The following is a 21,574-nucleotide window of genomic DNA, read 5'->3' on the forward strand; positions in this document are numbered from 1 at the left end:
CAGCATCACAGTCAGGATTATTAAGCATGAGGGCGGGAAGAACACGTTCACTCTGTATTTATCACAGGATTTATGGATCCATTCCATTACAGAGGTACTTGGGCAAAGCTAATGAAAGACCTGGTCCTCTACCACATCATGGAGGGTCTACTGTACATCCACTCAAACGTGTCTAATAGCAGGAGCTTTCATCTCTGAGTTGCCTTTGTTTCTTCTTTATGACCTGCTGTCATACTGGGCTTATAGCTTGTTACGGGAAAAAAGTTCCTTAACCACAGCATGTGAGAAAAAAAAGATCACAGCCTTGATGCAATCCTTGAGTCCAAACTCTCCACTACCATATGTAGCCATTTCTTACCGGTAGGTTGTTTAACTGAAAATTAAGACTTATCAACATGCGTACATTGAAAATGTACCAGGAGGCTAAATGTGCAAAATGTTTTGTTGAGTGAAAATCGAAAAAGACCATAGCAATAAAAAGTGGAGTCTAGATTTTTTTTTCTCAGCATTGTCAAGACCCTCGCATATGGACGTTGACATGGAGCAAACTGATACAAGACATTATTTCCACTTTAGAGCCAAATTTTAAAGTTTAAGTGTGTGGATTTAGGAGAGTACGCTGGCAAAAATCACCTAAAATTAAGAACTGTGGTGTTTTCATTACCTTAGAATGAGTGGTTTATATATACATAGGAACAGGTCCTCGTCAATGGTGTTTGCCATCTTGTCTCTACAGTAGCCCAGAACAGACAAACCACACATTTGCTCTATATAGGGCTATTTGTGTTTTTGTGCTGGCCATTGTAGTTTTCCTACACGCTTGGCATAGGGTAGAAGTTTCAGTTGATTGCAATCTGCAACCTCACCACTAGATGCCACTAAATCTCACACGCAGGAAGAGGGTTGGGCTTTTTAATGGCACCTACTTAAGCTTAACGTGATACACACTTAAGGTCAACCAAAGTGACTCTAGTTCCAGTAAAAAGCGGTTATGTCATTATTCTCCGTACCAAACGCAATTAAAAAGGTGACAAATAGCTAAAAGGACGACGCTACACATTGGAGACACATACCCGCTTTATTGGCTTTGAGGAAACTATGCGTGCCCTTCACTTGTCTCTGGTGTTCAGTGTCTGCCATGCTTTTTGAGGTATGCTTCAAATATCTGCATCTAAACAAAGTTTAATTGCTGCACTTCCACTTCGGGGGAAGCTGGTTAATTTGAACCAGATTCAAGCCACACAAAAGAACTCGTGATGAACTGCAGGGCTCGTATTTAATACCAACCCCGCAGCTCAACATGGCTTCAACATGCACAAATACTGTACTGTATCAATGTTGTCCATGACAATAATGTTAAATATATAATTATAATCACGCTGGGGGAACAACTGCAACATTTTCCGCACCCATCACTGCTGATGTAGTCCATCTATTTGTGAGCAACAGATTATGTAAACAAGTGTTGGAGAACAGTTGCGAGGCAACTAAGCATTTAACAGGCACACAAGTCCACCCGCTGAAATAAAATCAAATTAGATTAAATGTGCAATTATGTGTTCTATCTTTGTGTGTTGAAACTCACCCTGTTTTCTTCTTGGAAAGTTAAATTTGTATGTGCTATTGAAGTACATTTAGACAGGTGAGACAGAATATTTTAAATGATTGAAGTAATGGTGACACAAATGTACTGTTCTTACAGATAGAAAAAAAAATCAGAAGGAATTTTTATGTTGAATTCCTGCATAAACATCATGTAAGGAGATTTTTTGGTTTATTTTTTGATAACCTTAAATACTGTATAAGTATCTTTATTTTAAATTATTATTGTCCTCAACTCAGTTACTGTTACCAACACACAGGGCAATACATTGTGGCAGCATGTGTCATAAAAACCAGAGCCTTTCTTATCAGTAGGCTGAGGGAGGACTGTGACAAATCTGGAAATGTGCGTGGGATGTTACACACTGTAACTCTTGTCTCTTTCCCATGACGCAACAGTGCTGTAACTAAGACAAATGTGAAGGTATCATTACAACACATTTCTTTTATAACAAAAATTGATAGATTATTTTTGTAGCAATTTGTTTGCTATATTTTTAATAAAGTGGGACTTAAATTATAAACTGTATAGTATATATTACAAGTCCGTAGAGAACAAGAACACCTTGCAGCTGTTATTCTGACCATTCTTGGTCACACAGAAGGTCCAAGTGTGTCCAAAGAGGAGTGAGGTCATTTGTTTCTTTTGACACAGTGAAAAAAGAGGCCACACAGACCACTTCAGTGAACACACACATGCACACAGACCACTTTTGTGGTTGTTCTAGCTATGAAGTGGCCCTTTCTCGTACCCCCCATATATCACTTCGAGTGCAGCTATTTGAATTTGGAGCTCCTACGAGAAAATCCGTTTCTGCTGAATGAGAAATGGCAGTAGAGGATGAGAGACGGTAATGTGGGTTTAGTCGTCTTTGGTCTGCTACGTCCCCCTCTGTGTCTGTTGCCTCTATCTTTGTCTCACAGACACACACACACACACACACACACACACACACACACAAAGACAGACAGACACAGGCAGGGCTAATAAAAGAGGCTCTGCACCCGGATTAGTGTTAGGGCTCTGTGGCCCCAACCTTTTATAGTCATATTAGCCCAACACACGCAACATCACTCACCACTCCTCACAACCACAGAGGGCAGGAAGAAGAGAGTAATGAGGGATCGACTTGACACTGATTAGAAGTGCGTGGATGGGAAGGAAGGGAGAAACAGAGGGGAAGGAGAAAACATAAGCCCACATAAGTCGTTTGTTCCTACCCTCTAATACAGTGGTTCCCATCTGGTGGGATGCAGGTCTATTTGAATGGATCGCAAGTGACTCGCGAATGTGTCAAGTTTCTAAAAAACACTTTATTTCAGAGTACAGTGAGCTATCATTTCAGAGTGCTGTTTCCTGCTGTAGAGTGAGTGACTTATGGACAGCTACTTGACAGAGACAGCAAACTAGCTCGGCAGCATGGCCAAACTCAAGTATGATGCTGAATAGATTAAGCTGTGTGAACCTTTGAGTACGAACTGAGAAGAAATCTGGACCCCATGGCTGGACCAGTTTGGAACCACTGTGACCTACAGGAGCGTTTCTGAAATCAGAGCCCCCACTGGTGGACATAATAACTTGTACTGTATGTGACTGTTCATGGTCACAGCTTTAAACAAGTAGTTAACATTGTGAGACCATCACAGTTGCACCAAACATGTGGTTAGGTTTAGGCAACAAACTCCTTGGTTAGATTAGGAAAAAACTGATCATGGTTTGGCTTAAAATAAGTAATTATCAATGTAATGCGACTTATCTCATGTGGCGTACATGATGTATTACGTAATATGCTTACAGAAGTTAAAACACCTAAACACTGACTTCAGGTTTCATGCAGGACACAAACACAGGTTTCCTGGATGAAAGCCTTGTGATTGTTTGACAAATCTACCTCCGGACTTTGTCGCTCTACAATGCCTGACCTCCTTCTACAGCCACTAGAAGTTCCGTCTAACAATACAAGTAAAGATTGGTTGTAATTCTCACTTGTACAAATACGCTATGTGATTGTATTTTGGAGAACAGTCTCAAAAATTGCCACTGCTGAATCTTTGGGCTTTTTCCTCTGTGTGCATTTTGACCCAATTCAAGGGGTGTGTTCATGCTAACCACTCTGGCACTGTTACGGCCCAAATGCTCACCACAAAATGTTCAATTATATGTTTCCCCCCCAATTAGTGCTCTGTTTCTGCCCCCTACACACACACAACCAGTACCTCTTTCTCTCCAAACACATACAGAAACACTTGGCTTCTCTCTGCATTGAAGCTACCCACATCCATATCGGAAAGTTCAACGCATTTTGAACAAGAGGCCATACAGCAGACAGAGAATGAAAAAGGGGGTTTTAATTTGTGTGTGAAGTATTTAATCTGTAGGTCGTCATTCTAAACAAGTCTAAAGAAATTGTTCGCGCTGGCAGGAAATCTGTTTCCAAAAGCAAACATTTGTTTTCAATCACAATGATTAAAAAGATTTCAGCGCTCAAAGTAGTTTCACTTTCATATCAAAGAGAGAGCAACAAATCATTGAGAAAATCAGAAACAGATATCTAAATAATCTGTCTATGCAACAAGCCAAGCCCTTCAAGTTTCCCAGGGTATTTGATTTATGGCTCTGTTGCTTTGGCCATGACAGAAAACAGCAGCTTTAACACTATGCACATATCCACCGGAGACGGTAATACAGTACATGTATGTAGGTTCATGCTGGATTATCAAGCACACCCTCTGCAGCAGCTGACCTCAGGACATCCGTTAACACTCGACGACGACTTATATTAACAACCCTTCGATGAGCGACCAATGTAAACATCCCAACAGGGAGACAAAACACATGACAAAAGTGAATTAACAGTTTAGAAATTTTTAACTGGGAATAAGATTAGTGACTTTCCAACACCTCAGCCCTGTCAGACTGAGAAGAGTGGCTAATGTGGTCATAGCATCCTGCGCTGAAATTCTCCATGTTTGGGTGTCTAAGTGACTAATGGGAACAAATATTTCCAAAATTGGTCCAGTATTGAGCTAGAGTGCTGCAGCCAGCAGCTGCGAAACAGGCTGCAGTGAAACCACCTGGGCCGAATCATACACCATTAATGTATGTCCACTGAAAGTGCTTGTTTTTGCCACTAACTTTTGTTAAATAGAAAGATCCATAAACAGCCACTATCGCCAAACCCACTAGACTCCATAAAAGATAAACAATAATTTTATCATCTTACTCACAGTTCATTCAAAGTTGAAAGGAACAAAATAAAACCATCTTGGCTTGTCTTGCCACTGTTCCAACAGCTACTAACTCTGCAAAACTCAGGAAACTCCAAGGCACTCTCTTTGGAAAAATTAAAAAGCCTTTATCGTTATGGCTTGGTCGTCTTAAACCTTTAAAAACTCTGATGCGTTTCGGCATACAAGCCTTCGTCAGGGAGTCAAAAACCAAAGCCTGACGAAGGCTTGTAGGCCGAAACGCATCAGAGTTTTTAAAGTTTTAAGACGACCAAGCCATAACAACAAAGGCTTTTTAATTTTTCAAAAGAGAGTGCCTTGGAGTTTCCCGAGTTTTGCTATGATTGTCCCATCCAAAGAGCACCTCAAGCAATCAATTTCAGTCCTGGAAGCGCTCCTCTACAGACATTTTGTGAAGCTACTAACTCTGGTTTGGTTAAAATAAACCCTTAATTCATCCAGTTGGAAAAAGTTTAGTGGCGTTGCCAATTCCAATTTCGGGGCTGTTTCTGGTTAAAAAGGATCTTACTCTGTAACAGAAAGGTCTATCTCTGTAGGGATGCTTTTCCATAATGTTGTATATGAACATTTATAGAAACTATCTGAGCCTGTCAGTGGCAAAAACAAGCACTTTATGGTACGTACATGCTCGGAGTGGTTGCACTGCGGCCTGTTTTGCTGCTGCCAGATGCAGCAGTCTTGCTCTATTATGGACCAACTTCAAAATTTGTTGTTCCTATTAGTTACTTGGACACAAAAATATGGGAAAATTGGGTCCAGGTTGAAAAATAAAACAGTGACCCTTTAAACTCTGATAAAGATTTTCTACAACAATGGATGAAAATGCCTGTGTTCAATGTACAAGGTGTTGCTCATAATAACAAAGTCACAGACCAGTGCTGATAAACCAGTTGGTCAGGAACCAACAAGTCCTCGTAATTAAATGACATAAAAATATTGTTTGTGCCCATTAGAATGACACATAGCAGTGCCTTCTGATCTGACACCCCTCTCCGTAAAAAACAGATGAAAAAAATCACTGTTGAAAAAGAAATCTGTTTTATGATGAACACTAGAGTTAAGGTTTGGTTAGACTTAAGCTGAAAAACAAATTGGTTAAGTGAAGAGAAAGATCAAGGACGGGTTACAGTTGGAAAAACATCTTGGTTTGGTTTAAAATGATTACTTTCTTAAGGTTAGGTGACCTTCATCTCTCTGGTCACAATAATAACCCCATGGTAAAGATTAAGGTTAAGGTAGTTAAGGCCTGGGAATGCCTCAGTGTCCCCCAGGAGGAGCTTGAAAGTGTTGCTGGGGTAAAGGACATCTGAGGGCTGCTGCCCCCGCGACCCTGCTCCGGATAGGCGGTTGAAAATGGATGGATGGGTGGGTGGAAATGAACAGCAATCTCCTGTGACCAAGTCAAGCCCTTAGTTGACCCAACTATCCACCCCAGCGTCCTGGCTCTACAATGTCACACTACTTCCCTCTGCTCCCAGTGATAACTCCTATGGCCACTTGAGGGTTAATGTTAACTTTATATCATATGTTAAAGTTTATGTTTGTCCAGTGGAATTCTCCTGGCCTTCAGGTGGCCACAATGAAAATTCAACTCTTTATGGAGCTTTAACTAAGTGTCACAATTCATAAAAGCTGTAATCTGCCTTTACACACTGTCTTTACAACGTACCTGATACTCTGTATTTCCAGCTACCTTTGTGTAAAAGTCCCCCGCCTCATTATATATTCATGCAAAAGTGAAAGGGTCAATATTCGTGTCAACACTTATTCGAAAGAATGAGAAAAACACATGCAGTGTGTTAAAGCCTTCACAGATGAACTTACCATTATGCTTCCAGCAACGTCACTTTTCAACACATGCGCTGTCTGATTTAAGTGCTCTGAAAAAGTCAACTGGTTCCAACACACAGCAATAAAGGCGAGCTGGAGTGCTGAAACATTGTCTGGTTTGAACATACACTGACCAGTTTGAGTGCTTTGAACAATGCCTGCTTTCAGTGCGAGGAGTGACAGAGATGACAGGCAGATGGTTCACATCATGCTGAGAGTGAAACGCTGAGAGCAGGAGACACGAACATCCAGATTGTTCCTTGTAACTGAAACATCCACAAAAGCAGCTTCCATATGCCAGCCTTCAGAAATATTTACCTCACTCAGGCCAGATATGCAGTTATCTTTTAGTGTGATCCTCCACGACAAGAAAGAGTCTTTAATAGTTTATTTTAGTCCCGTGGGGGAACAGAAAGTTCTACTCAATGGCGTAATATTTTTCTATCACTATTTTTATTTCATTTAAAACCCTCCTGTTATATGGCCAGCTCCTCGTTTATAACAGTAGTATGGGTACTAAAATTAAAATGTGTGCAGGATAATAGCCTGACAGTCTCAGTGTTCCGATCTCTTAGCAACTAAGCAAACAGCAAAATCGCGACAAAAAAAGTTATATGAGGCAGCACAGACGGAGTTTGGAGGGTATGAGATAGAGTGGAAGAAATATCGAGGTGAGATTTATGAGAGAGGTACAGAGACAGAGACGGAAAAAAGTTAGCAAGGAGAGAAGGGAAGATTAAGAAAGTGCAGTAGACAGAAGCCGGGGCAGACATCACCTCAACCCACTTGTATGAGCATCAGTTAACACACGTTAAATTGTGTTGTGCAACATTTCACTCAAAATTTATACTCCTGGAGGAGGTAAATCGTGCAGTTACATCAGCTGCATCATGGAAATACCTGAAACGGGATTTACTGTTCATCTGACAAAATCCACTTCTCTTTTTCAGCTGTTATTAAGAGTCTGATGCTGGCAGGCTGACTGCTCCAAGGTTAAAAGTCAAGTTCATGAAAATGATGATCAGATAGAAGAATCTAAAGCCAAGTGCATTATGTACAGAAAGGTAACACACACCTTACTGCACACTAAGCTAGTCATACATAAACACAAAAACCTGAAAAGGATCTACAGTACAAGTATGGCATACCTGAGACAACAATATAAAGTGAAGAATGGAGAATCTGGAGATCATGTACTTTATAGAAAATGCAGCCCTCCAGCAGGGAGTTAGAATCAACATGATGTTAGGAAGCTTTCAGACCTAGACTTGTCTTGCTTTGGTCTGAATCAGCGACCAATTTTGCTACAAAGTTGCATAATTGTCTGGAGTTGGTTCGTGTTCTCACGCCAGTATTTACAAGCTGAGAAGATAAAATGCCTTGTGTGAGAAAACTGCTCTTGATTGGTCAGAATTTCCATGCAGGAAAAATCCAGGAAGTAAACCAAACGTTGAAGAAGAGTACACTTGCAAGATAAATGTGACACTTTCTAATGTCACAATGGAGGGACAACTACGCAGGTTGATTGTAGCGCTGGTCATCGTGGACTATATTGCTGTCATTGTTCATTTTAGTCAAACCATACAGTTTGAAAACGAGGCGCGGCTCCAACTAGAAAACAATGTTTTGATGCATTGGATGTGCTGAATGGAGGAGGCGCACATTAATAAACCAATGCCTATTGCGACTGCAATTGGTTTGGATCAAGGTCGGAACATGTTCTCACCACAAACGAACCACACCAGAGTTCGTTGATAACCGCACAGAGAACACCTCTTCAAAACGGTCTCAGTCCGGTTGTTTTGGTGCTCACCCAAGTGCGATTGCTGTGTTCACACCTGCTCAAACGAACCGTACTTTGGGGGCAAATGAACTTGGGTTTGATTGAACCGAACCAAACAGGGCAAGTGTGAAAGCACCCTTATACAGCAAGTTTTTAAAGGCCCTCAGCCCTAATAGAAAAAAATAAATAAATTACCAGTGTGAATCCTTTGTTTTTTTTCATTGTGAATTATACACTAGTCGGCGGGCCACCCAGCACCCTATCCCACAGGCCGTAAGCTGGGTATCACTCCTCTAAATGATTGAACATTCCTGTAACAGTATATGCATGGTGTGTGTTTGCACATGTGTACCCACACATGCACAACCCTATGCTGGCACACTAACACACACACACACATACACATACATAATTTCAATCTCATAAAAGAATCTGAAAATAACTTGTCTCTTCCCCTAAAGCTGTGTGCGCACCGGTGTCTAATAATCACAGCCTGACTTGTATGTTAATGCTATAGACTTTATAAGGAAAGGCTATATCGCTTTGAGTTCCCATAGATGGCTCACTGCAGCTGCAGCTGTCAAACCCACAAAACACATTGTACACATTAACCATAAGGCTTTGCACACAAGATTGAGAATCAGGCCAAAAGATCTACCAGTCTTACAAGAAGCCTCCCTATTCGAGCATAATCTTAAACTGTGATACAAGCTGATAGAGAGCATTATGAAGAACATGCTGCTCCTGATATTAATATCCACAAAAACCTCAAGTGTTTCTCTGATATGGGTTTTGAAACTAATTGTTTTTCTAACAGTGATGAAGATAATGTCCAACAGAGTGTGCAGTAAATGTTTAAGAGGTGCCCTGTGGCGTTTTCTTACATTCACTGTTACTCACCAAAATACAGTGTGTGTGTACCAGTGTGTAACGTGTCAAATGCATTTCACTTCTCTTAAAACATGTGGTGAGTCGATTTTGGGAAAAGTTTGAAGCCTGCATTATTTACGTCCATGTTTACTTGTTAACAGTCTTTTTCTTCGCTGCTTTAGCAAAGACGTTGCGGCTTTTCTTGGCGTTTTACTGCCACCTGTAGCGGAATTATGTGACACTATTGGCAGGAATGTCTGTGTAAAACAACGGGGACTCACTCCCAGCAACACTGCTCCATCTTCCTACCAAGGATCAAGATCTCTGTGGGATGCCTTTAACTCAATTTGGGAAAAACAAGATACCACTAACTGTGTAAGCAGTAGTCGACAAGGCAGGTCAAGGAAAAGTGTCCACACCACCTAAATAAACTCCGACACTCTTGTCACAATATACCTGCTGGAAACCATTAAACATGTCATATTTACAAGTTTCACGGTATTCAAGTGCTGACGGGTGGATGTTTCCTTTACATGGCGTGTACATGGAAATGAAGTGAGAGGTTATAGATGGAACAGAGGGCTATATTGTAAAACTACACACACAACCAGCAACAAATCCACGACATTATTTTGCGTTGTAAAAACTAACTGCACTTTGGTAAACTAGAAGCGAACAAGCCAGCTTTCACAGCCAGACTCAATGATGTGATTGTCATGGTGCTGGGGGACTGAGCATTGGCAGGGCTGGTGAACGCACATTCAGGAATACAGCCATATTAACACAAGACTGGATTGTTCTTATTCCATATGAACGCACACAGTGTGCGTCATCGGTGGCACACACTTACTGAGGCTGTAATTAATCCAAAATGGTGGGTTCAAGTTTCAGGTGATATCATGTGTAACTTGTTTATAGTAGGATGTTCTAATTGGAATGATATGGTCAACAACTCAGAGGAGAAACCCAGCCAAGGAGCATTAAAACGACTTGGAGTTTATACTCTGAAAAAATAATAGTGAGTGTCATTACTCAGTATGCTTTTAATCTAGCTGCAGCTCAGACAGTGAGAAATTCATCCAAAGACTGAAAATAAAAACTGCTTGAATGTCTAATAAGGCATTAGTATCAAGGGGTTTCTTGTGCTGAAAAGGTGCATGTACCTTTTGCATCACTCAAAAAGCAATTCTTTTTACTCGGTATAGTGTTTTACCTCTTAACTAACTTGTTGTCCTTTCGTAACCTCAAAACCTACATTTACGTTTTCTTTATTTTGTGGTTCAAAGGCCACATTTACCTTGCCACTGAAATCTCATCAAACTAAATGATCAAAAATTAGGTAAAATCTGACCCACAGAGAACACTGTTTTTTAATAGACTGAATCACAGTGTTTGTTTACAGTAACTTCTGGGCAGAAAACCCTGCGTATGTATAAAAAAAAATCAAACAGCACTGAGCAAACACTGACTCCCCTCCCCCAAACGGCCACCAAAATAAATCAATATCTGTTTCAATGCACACTATATTTAGAATATTCTAAGCGCTTCACTTTGCCATCCGACAGACTTTTTCAACAGGTAACTGGAGCTGTTTCACACCTGCCCTGTTTGGTTCGGTTCAGTCAAACTCAAGTTCGTTTGCCCCTGAAGTAAGGTTCATTTGGGCAGGTGTGAACACAGCAATCACAGTTGGGTGCGCCCCAAAACAAATGGACCAAGACCTTCTTGAAGAGGTGGTCTTGGTCCGGTTACAAATGAACTCTCGTTGGTTCATTTGTGGTGAGAACGTGTTCAGACCTCAATCTGAACCAACTGCAGTCACATGACACATTGTTTGGGTTAAACAAGCATGAGCATGTTAGTCATTGTTGTCTAGTTGGAGCTGCGCCTCGTTTTCAAACTGTATGGTTTGACTAAAGAGAACAATGACAGCAATATAGTCCACGATGGCCAGCGCTAAAATCAACCTGCGTAGTTGTCCCTCCATTGTGACATTAGAAAGTGTCACATTTATCTTGCAAGTGTACTCTTCTTCAACGTTTGGTTTACTTCCTGGATTTTTCCTGCTTGGAAATTCTGACCAGTCAAGAGCAGCTTTCTTGCACAAGACATTTTATCTGGTCCACTTGTAAATGCTGTCGTGAGAACACACAACTCTAGGCAATTATGCAGCAAGAAGATGAGTCCCTGATTCGGACCAAAGCAAGACAACTCTAGGTCCGACAGCACTCTGAAAGTTGCAAGACTCCTTGAATAAAAACAAAAGCAGTACATTGCTTAGCTTCCGTGCCGGTAGTTTTGGTTTTTCAAAGATACAAGGAAAGCAACACAGTTCATAAAATCAGCACGGCAGCAACATCAAATAGGTCGGATCACTTGTTAAACTATAAATCTTTAAACGTTACAGTAATGGCTGAAAATGACAACAGAAATAAACCAGTTTGTTGATTTATTTATCTCTGCTGTAGAAATCAATTGCCAGTTTGCTACCCAGAAGTGTTTGAGTAATGTCATGTTGAGTCAGTCAGTAGTATGGGATGCAGCAATAAAACATTGTGGGTAGTGTTGTGAATCAAACCAAATCAAAACAATAGTTTGAGTCAAGTTTGAATAACATTTTACCCACAGAACCACACAAACTCTTTAATTTGACCCAGATCATCACATATGTAACAATTTCAAAGACCCTAAAAAAACAAATAAAATGACAATCATTGGTTTTATTGTGATTATAGCTATTTAAGCCAATAAAAAAGCACAATATTTATGAAATATTTTAACTTCAGAAAAGTCAAATTTGATCTCAACACAATAGGGGGGTTAAAAAAGGTCATCCAGCTGTGAACCAAATCACTGGCACATGAGAGGAACCATCACTAGTTTTGCCTCCTGTTACGCCAGTAGGCATGAGACTTCAGGGTCTAGAGTCCTCTGAACGACATCCAAACAAAGCACCAAGAGCAAATACCTAAAAGCTGAGGAGGAAAGAGAATAGCTGCAGCTGTTTTCCTTCTATTGAACTCCTCACCCACAGCCGTTTAAGTTTTATTTCTATCAGTCTTTGCAGTCAACCAATATTATTATGAATATACATGATACCAGCCATGAGGCCAGTAACCGAAGAGGAAGACAGAGGAGACATGGCCGGATAAGCAGCTACTGTGGAAAATACATTATAGGCGCATTAAACAATAGGGTATTCAAGCCTCTTCATTGCAAATTCACTGCAGAGCATGTTATGACCTGGCTGTGCTTGTTTGCCAGGGTTATAAAAGTTTTTGTGGCCTGAAATACTTCTGTTCATTCCAGTTACACTAAAGCAGCGTCCTTCACAAACTGTTATTTGAATTCTTTCAGCATGCCTCATATTGTATTATGATGTCTTTAGACAATGCAGATAAATTACTTTTTTGAAGTCCCTCGAAAGGTTTGCCCACTATGCAGCATGAATTATGGAAGCAGCCTAGTGTGAGATATTTCAAGTGTGACCCTGTATGAAAACTAAAGGTTTCTTTTTTATGGCTGAAAATATTACAGTGTTATTCTCATTTCAGAATGGTTCCTGTATTGGCATGTGTGGCACTGATAGGGCTTTATACGAAGGATTAGTCAGCCCATTACCGGTGAAGACAGAAGTGCCTCAGCAAGTTCACCAGTAGGACTAGATAACTGTCAACATGCAATATGAAGGAACAGTGATGTTTTCAAAGAGTAATCCCTCCCTTCTCTCTTTACTCATCACTCCTATAATGCTACAAACCAACCTCACAAATGTTTACTAATAGCTATTAATAACAGAAGATTTGTGACATCACAAAAAAGCCACAACTGCCAATCTTAAACATTAAATCTCACATTTTACGGGGTGTAAGATTATTCCTTGCGCTGCTGTGAACTCAGAGAAAGTCCAGTCTTTTGCACAGTCCAAATACAACAAGTCTGCGCCAACAGGCACACACACATCAGCACTGACAGATTGATTTGTGGGAGAGGAAATGATAAGTTGTTGATTCTGGCTCTGGGAATATTTCACTAAGATAGATAGATAGACACTCGGAGGGGAGCATGGGACTTGTTTGATTAAGATGGATTTAAGAGTTATTAAGTCATACGGAGGAGCTGTCAACTGGCTCTGCTTGTCTGGTATGAAAAGTTAAGGTGCAAAGTTTTCAGCATCACAGCAGGTTTGAGACCGGACAGTGATGTAAATACTGTAAGAGGAGGAAATAGAGGCAGGGAGGCAGGGAGGCAGGGAGGCGGAGAGAAGAGGCAGAGACTATGTATAGAGTCTCTGAAATAGACCCATCACTGTGGTCAGTTGTTATCATCGCCTGTTGAAGCGTCTCTAGGGCGGCAGGAGGCAGCCGATGCTGTTCCAGGAACTGCATTCTTCCATGAAAAGGTTTTAATATAGATTAGCTGTCCAGTCATCTTGCTGTAGTCACAGCACAAACTTTATTGTGTGTGATTAACAATTCTTCAAAACCAGACAATTCTATATGGAGCCCTGGAGGAAGGATTCATCCAGTGATGACATTCAGATGCCTGATTATGGACATGATGCAAAGAAATTCAGATTCTCATGAGATGCATTAATAACTGGAATTACTGTCTCGTGGTTGTATGCCTCAGCAAAACAGTCAAGTTGCAGTAAACGTTTACGTCCATGTCCAGACTCACATGTAGCCATGACTGCTGACCCTGCTTCAATTATGGATGTTGCTGCAGAGAAACTACATATTCTAAAATATGGATGCTTCACATACATCTTCAACCAAACAGCACAGAAGAGCTATACAACCACCACAGTTTCAAGGTCGACAGCCAAGATTAGCGTCACAAATCCAGTATCCAAATGCCTCTTCTTCTGTTCCTGAGTTATGGTGTTAAAGCAGTGGTTCCCAACTGGTCCAGCCATGGGGTCCAGATTTCTCCTTAGTCGTTTAAGGTCCACACTGTTTAATATATTCAGCGTCATACTTACATTTAGCCATGTCGTTGAGCTAGTTTGCTGTCCCTGTCAAGTAGCTGTCCTTTAGTGGCTCTACAGCAGAAAACAGCACTTCAAAATAAAAGCTCTGTGCCGGAAATTTACTGCACTCAAAAATGAAGTATGCTGTTTTTACAAACTTGACACATTTGCGAGTCAATTGCGGTCCATTCAGATTGGGCCCGTGACCCACTTTTGGACCGCGACCCACCAGTTGGAAACCACTGAGTTAAATAATGGCCAGATAAGTGCTTTAGCAGAAAATCATTATGTCACAGTTGACCTTCGACCCTTTGGCTATAAAATGTCATCACATCATCATTTGATTCTATTAGACATCGTTCTGAAGTTTTGTCATAATTAGCGTATGATGTGCATAATTCCTGAGTTATGGCCGAAAACCTGTTTTGTGAGGTCACAGTGACCTTTGACCCCCAAATTCTAACCAGTTCATCGCTCAGTCCAAGTAGAAATTCAAGGAATTCCCTCAAGGTCCTCTTGAAATATTGCTTTCACAAGAATGAGATGGACATGTGGTCACAGTGACCTTTGATCACCAAAATCTACGCAGTCCATCGAGAAGTCCAAGTGGAGGTTTGTGCCAAATTTGAAGAAATTCCCCAGAGGTGTTCTTGACATATTGCGTCCATGAGAATGGGACGGACAGACAACCCAAAAAAGTAATGCCTCGAGCCACAGATGGCGCTGATGTGGAGGTGGTTAGCATAAAATGTGCTGCTGCCATCTACCTGTATTTGATTAAAACGACATTTAATCAAACTCACCCTCAAAAATGACCTATCCTAACATAATTCTGCAGTTTTTATTCAGAGTCCCTGAAACATCTAGGATGCACTCAGGTAAATATTCAGCCTAGACCCAGGAGCTCTTAAAACAAGGATACAGATCCGAGACCAGTCTCCCTCATGAGTGGGCGTGGTGGTCACGGGGAACTGACCTGTAAAATGATGCATCTATTTTCAGAACCTCAATGCACAGGCTCCCCCTGGGCTGCCTTCCCTTAAATTATTTTAGCAGTGGATCCTGTAAGTGGGTTGCCCTCAGAGGCGTTTAAATATTGATTCACAGTGTTGTAAATTTAACTGAGAATAGAGGGCAGCTATTTCCTGTCTCTACACATGAGGGACCTTGTTCTTGAAAACCATTTGATCCGTGAAACAAGTAAATGGATTTCACAATAAATGGTTTTAATGAGGATTAACGGTAACCAGAGCGCTTCTGCAGGCTGTTTTCTGCAAAATCTTTTCAGCAGCACATCCATTTAATAGCTGCTTCACTACACGTCAAGGTATTATGGCAGACTGGTGCTTACACTGACAAACTATTAGAGCTGTTATTCTCTTTAAGCCTATCATCAGCCACTTGTCCCTGAGCAAGACCTTCACCTGTGTTGTGACTGAAATATACTCTGAATAAGAGCACCAGCGTGACTATCCAGCTGCTTTGCTGGGCATTACAATGTATGATTGTATATATGATTATTTGCAGGAATGATCAAGGTGTTGCAGACTTTTAATAAATATACTTGAGGAGAACTTCGCAACCTCACTCTCTCACACTGCCTACAATCTTTTCCTTTCTTCTCCACATATCTCCTTTTATGGACTACGTCAAACTGGGTTACTGTGGTAAAAAGTTTCATTGGCACTTTGAGAAGCAGCACCGTCAATCTTGGCCAGTTGTAAAACTGTTTTTCTACACTGTAAGAAAAAAGAAATAAAAGAGGCAGTGAGAAAGACAGCACTTAGTGGGAAGATAACTCAGGACATACAGTTGTGGTTACACCTACTCGACCCCATGATGCAATACTGGCACAATGTGATAATACTGTGGCTATGACTTGAATGAAGCACACAGTATATCCACATATGTATGGAGCTTAGCAACAGCAGCTGTTAGGGTAAGTGTGGTTTGGCAGTAGTGCTGCGTTCCCTAATAACCCCTTCTTAGAACCAACTCTATGGCTGGGCTGGCAGAGAGCGATGTGTCTGGGACACACAGCAGAAACACACTGTGGGTATGGGCATATGTGTGTATGTGTCAGTGATCAGCGGTCAGAAGAGTTGCCCTTCATCTACGTAAATTGGATTTAATAGGTCGGATAAGGTTAGGGTTTGGTTCGATTTTTGTATGTAGGCTGAAACTAAGATCTAATGAAATAAAGGGGCACATAGATACAGAGAGAGAGAGAAACAAATAGGATGGTATGAGGGTACAAGGCATGATAAGAATGAGGGGGGCAGAAAGGGAGATCTAGATAAATGATCTGTTGAGGGACACACAGCCCGAGACTGTCTGTCATCAGCCTTCAAGTCACCCTTAGTCTCTGTATACACTGTGTACATTCATTTCCACAGACTGCATATCAGTATCACTGTACATTCAGTCTCATGCTCCCACTCTCTTCCTTTCCTCTCTGCTGATATACATTTCTCTCCTCTCAGGACCCAAACTTAAATAATGGCCACCCTTAACTCACTTTGACTCTTCCAAAACCAGATGCACTGCTGTTCAGTTTTACAGTTTTTTCACAAAAAACTGCTACATAAAATAATCGGCCTTTATTTCACAAAGACGCACTGACTTTATAGTCAGAGCAAAATGATGTGTTGGCACCTCAACAAGGTATTCAAAACTGTAAACCATTGGGATATTCATTGTGCAAATGACAAGGGCTGAGTTTCTGTGTTGGTTTATTGGCTCATGTTTTTGTTTACACCTTTTTATGCACAATGAAGTAACAGCACAAAAACAGAAATATAACATCAACTCAAAAAACTGAGCATAGCGTTCAAGCAGGACACGACGTCAAACTTAGCTCACATCCCAGCTACATCAGCTGATCTTTAACAGCCCAATCAAATTACTGATCAGCTGATTGATGGAAGGGAGTCAGCTGATAGATCACATGATTCCTTTCTATGCAACCAATTGGCGAATCTCATTCAGGGCACCCTATTTAAACTGCTTTGGCCTGCCTACTGTCACTGCTTCTTCTGCAAGCTGCTTTGCAACCTGCCTCCACCCCAGCTCCTCCTTTTCATGTTGTGTCTGACTTATCATTGTCATTTCTGTTTGTCATTGATGCTGCTCTGTTCTGTTCCTGGGGGTCTTTGCTGCTGCTCTCCCTGCCTTAGGGTTTCCATGTAGACACATGGAAGGGCAGGGAAGGTTGCTCTCCCTGCCTCAGGCTTTCCTCGCCTGCACATGGAAGGGCAGAGAGGTTTTCTCTTCCTGCCTTGGGCTTTACACAAAGGCATGTGGAAGAGGCTTTCTGCATAGGCCTAAGAAAGGCAGAGTGGCCCCAGAACAGAGCCATATTGCCAAATACAATACTGCAAATTGAAATAAAGTTTTCTTTGACTAAAGTGTTCCTGACTGAAATTTGTTTTTCTTACATTGGCGCCCCCTAAAATGTCTGACCTTGCCTATAGTGACTTGTATCTATGCAGAGTTTGTCACTAGAGGTGCTTCACATTTCTCTGCTAAAGGGGGCAATGTCTGTGCACTTTCCTTAAACCTGAGATTTAAACGTAGCCTACACTAGGCAAGCTAGATTAAGTACGTAACTAATACGAAAATCAATCACTGTCTAATATGAAAAGCACATCGTGATGGGGAAACAGACTTTGGACAACACTCTAAAAGACACCCGAAATCTCCAGCGAAGTGCTGACTTTTTAGTAGAGAGCGTGAGTTAGCATTAGCACAGTGAAAGTTTTGACAGCAAACATGGTAGAATGTGCAGTTTTTGGATGTAAACTGGACCCTGAAGCTTCCTTCCTTTATCAGCCAAAAATCCTATCATAGCAGATATTTTTGTACATTTCAAAAACAGTAACACGGTGTCAGCCATCTCCAGTTACAAGCTAACAAACACCGTACATAAAAGACTACACATCTGCTAGTTACCAATTTTGGTGCACAACAGAACTCATGAGTCTGGGTCTGACTGAGGCTCAAACACGTATGCCTGAATCTCTCCGATGTTTTCTCTGACTCTAGCGCTAGCCATCTTAATAAGCACTGCTTTTTTCACTGGTCAACAAATCACGAGCAGCGCTGGAGAAACTGGAAAGCAAATTATTAATTATAACTATTATGTTGGAAAACCATGTCAAGCAAAATATTGGTATTCGTATTTTTACATACTTTTAAATGTGTCTGGAGAAGGACTTTAATTATTATTTCACTTTTAACCGAAAATCACTAACTGGAGGTGGAATTTTTAGGCATAACTGGACCCTAATGTGGAATTACCTATAAATATAAAAGCATACTAAGTCATATTATCCACTTACACTTCATGGTCTTAAGCAGACCGAACAAACATTTATTTTATCAGCACCCACAACTGCACCAGCACTTACTCACACTCCTGCCAACGTCTTGAAACCTCAAACCATATAACTGTCATTGTGATACTGCAGTAAAGGTCAGAGTGAGCAGCTGAGACAATTATAGTTTAGGTACTGCCAACTTTTCAGGGAATAAGAAAACTTTCACTGACCAACATCAACATTTATTTCCATCTATCATCCCTTTTTCAGCACGATTTCATTGCACATAATTTTTTTGTGCTGCAGAATATTTTTGTTCTAATTTGTTATTTCAGATGTGACAGCGTCCATGTATCAGAATTCAAGATTGCATATACAGAGCTGATTTTGTATAATTTTTGCTCGTCTTTTTCTTTTTTCTCGCCTTCATTTTCTATTTCTCTCCTCTGTCTGTCATTTATTTTGTCTCTCAGTTACCCAGATAGCGTCTTCCATAATTTTGAGTCCGTGCACGCACTCCCAGACACAAACACACACACACACACACACACACACACACACACACACACACACACACACACACACACACACACAACTGTGGTAAGAATTCACATGGCTTCAGTTAGTGGGAAAAGTATCACATCCAAAGTAATAACACAAACATGGCAACCCAAAGCGGCCCCAAGGGGGATTGGCACAGGACCTGGCAAGCCATTCATCATCAGTCTCATGTTGCCAGGAGTCTATACACTGCCAGGTCTAGTGATTTGTATTTGTGCGTGTGAATGTACTGAATGTGTGTATGCGGGTGCGGTGCGTGTACGCTTTGCTGTATTTCGTGCGTGCCAGTGAGGCTGCACTCCCCAAGCAGAACGGAACAGAAGCTTGAGCTAGGGATTATCAGTTTCAGGATCCTACTTTAGTTAAAGTGATGAGGGAAACATATTTGTGTGAACTTTAATGTGTGAATGAAGAGCAGACTGGGAGGGCAACAAGAGGTAATATTAGGAGTAGACGCTGAAAGGCAAAGAAACCAAGGGACCATCAAGTTACTTGTTCACGCAGAGGGACTGAAGCCAAGATTCGTGTGCGCCAGAAACTTTGATTGCGGCACTTTCACTACAGACACTCAAAAGTGAAGTGGAATGCACAGAGAGTGAGAAAAGGTTTCCTGTGTGGTCGATGCATGACAGATGGCATATGATTCAGTTGGGCTATCATCACTGTGGTGGTGGCGAGGTGGTGAAAAGATGGACAGGAGGATGAGAGAGAGAGAGTGAGGAAGGAAGAAAGGAAGGACGGAAGGGAATCAGTTTTCATCTTTTTAATCACTTATCGGCCATGTGGCATCGCTGGGATGCCATTCTGCAGCTGCACTGTGATGAATGTGTGTGCAGATAAAAAAGGGTATGTGCTCTTATCACATAATAGATGATACTTGAACGTGTGTTGGAGTAGACTTATCATCACGTGTTTTAAAGTGTGTGTGTTCTGGTCTTACCCTGGAGATGGTGAGGGGCATATTGAAGTCCTTCCCTCCCTGCAGCCTGAAGCCCCAGGGGGCAGGGCCTAACAGAGTGGCGCTGTAGTTGCTGCTCATGGTCTCCTTGATGATGTCAAACGTGTTCGGCGCTAATGTTGCAGTCGAGCGATGATGCTGACGGCTGGCAAATAGGTTGCAAATCGGGTGATAGTAGTGATGATAAGAACGTGGCTGTGGCTCCTTTAGGATGTTGTTCCAAGATCTGAGGGAAGATATGAACGTAAAGCACACATTAGATTTGTTATTGTATGGTTATATAAGACAAAGGAGGCGAGAAGAAACACTTGGTGATGGATGACAGGAGAGGTCAAGAGGATGGTGCAGTGGGAGGAGGCGAGAAGCAAAAATGGAAAGGAGATTGAAAACATATAATATCCCCAAAAAAAGGTAGTTACACACTTTCAGTACACAAAAAAACAGGTTTTCAATATGAATTTTCATGGTTACAAATTTAAAAAAAATATTAAAATTGAATTATGCAACTGGCCGCACACTCAGAAGCAGATAAAATATAAACACATACAAATGCAAATGATACTAAAGTATGCTGCAGCAGTTCAGTGGCATTAAAGACTTACAATACCCCCAGGAAACCCTCACCAGGGGTCAATTACACAGCTAACATTAATATAATTGCATCCTACTATTTAGTAGCATAATATTGTTAATGGAAAGGCTGTACCTCCTTAATGGAAATTCCAGAGAGGGAAATAATTCCTTCACAAGCAGGTAGACAATGTAATCCCTAGTTTCCCCTGGACTATCCCCTTCCCAGCAAACACACTGTATGTGTGTGAGAGAGGTGGAGAGGGATGCAATGCTCTTATATACCAGCTAATGAAAGAGGGGAGGGAAAAGGTGGAGGAGGGGAGAGGAGAGGAGGGAGGCGAGAGGGAGAACGGGTAGAGGTTAGGTTGGGAGGAGAGAGGGAGGGGAAAGAGGAGGGGTATCACCCATGGGTGGAGTGAGTGGGACACAGAAGAGGAGGAGAAATGAGAGGAGATGATATGAGGGGGGGGATTAGGGGATGGGAGGAGACAACACTCAGTAAAAAAAAATGAGGAGGGGGAGATAGGAAAAGGGGGGTCGTCGGGGGATTAAGGAGAAGAGTGTGGGAGCACTGCACACAGAGAAAATGACATGGGGAGGGAGAGAGGGGCAGAGGAGAGGGGACAGTTTATCTTTCATTCGGATATTTTGGGAACATTGACTCAGTGCTGCAGGCTGCTTCGTTTAAGGTGGAACAGCCGTAACCAGATCATGACCCGAGAGCACATCCCAAAGGCTTTGATTAAAATGCCTTCGAAAGGTTACCTTTATATGATACGCTGGGGTGATGGTGATTGGATACAACCTCAGGATCAACATGCTAAACTCTTGTAACACAGTTGATTCACAATGCCCCA

The 21,574-nt window shown here is 41.5% G+C and overlaps 1 protein-coding gene across 3 annotated transcripts in view; it reads right to left on the minus strand.

Annotated features, from left to right (window-relative positions):
• Window positions 1-20,985, minus strand: part of pdlim5a (PDZ and LIM domain 5a) — an 81,971-nt gene extending 60,986 nt beyond the window's left edge. For all 3 annotated transcript variants that reach the window (XM_049578690.1, XM_049578689.1, XM_049578688.1), the window contains exons 1-2: window positions 20,851-20,985; window positions 20,127-20,370 (exon numbers count right to left, since the gene is read on the minus strand). In XM_049578690.1, coding sequence (XP_049434647.1) covers window positions 20,127-20,225 — 99 coding nt within the window. In that variant the 5' untranslated portion in view covers window positions 20,226-20,370; window positions 20,851-20,985. The remainder of the gene's footprint in view (window positions 1-20,126; window positions 20,371-20,850) is intronic.
• Window positions 20,986-21,574: the final 589 nt, after the last annotated feature.

The sequence above is a fragment of the Epinephelus fuscoguttatus genome, linkage group LG6 (genome assembly GCF_011397635.1).
Source record: "Epinephelus fuscoguttatus linkage group LG6, E.fuscoguttatus.final_Chr_v1".
Taxonomy (NCBI): Eukaryota; Metazoa; Chordata; class Actinopteri; order Perciformes; family Serranidae; genus Epinephelus; species Epinephelus fuscoguttatus.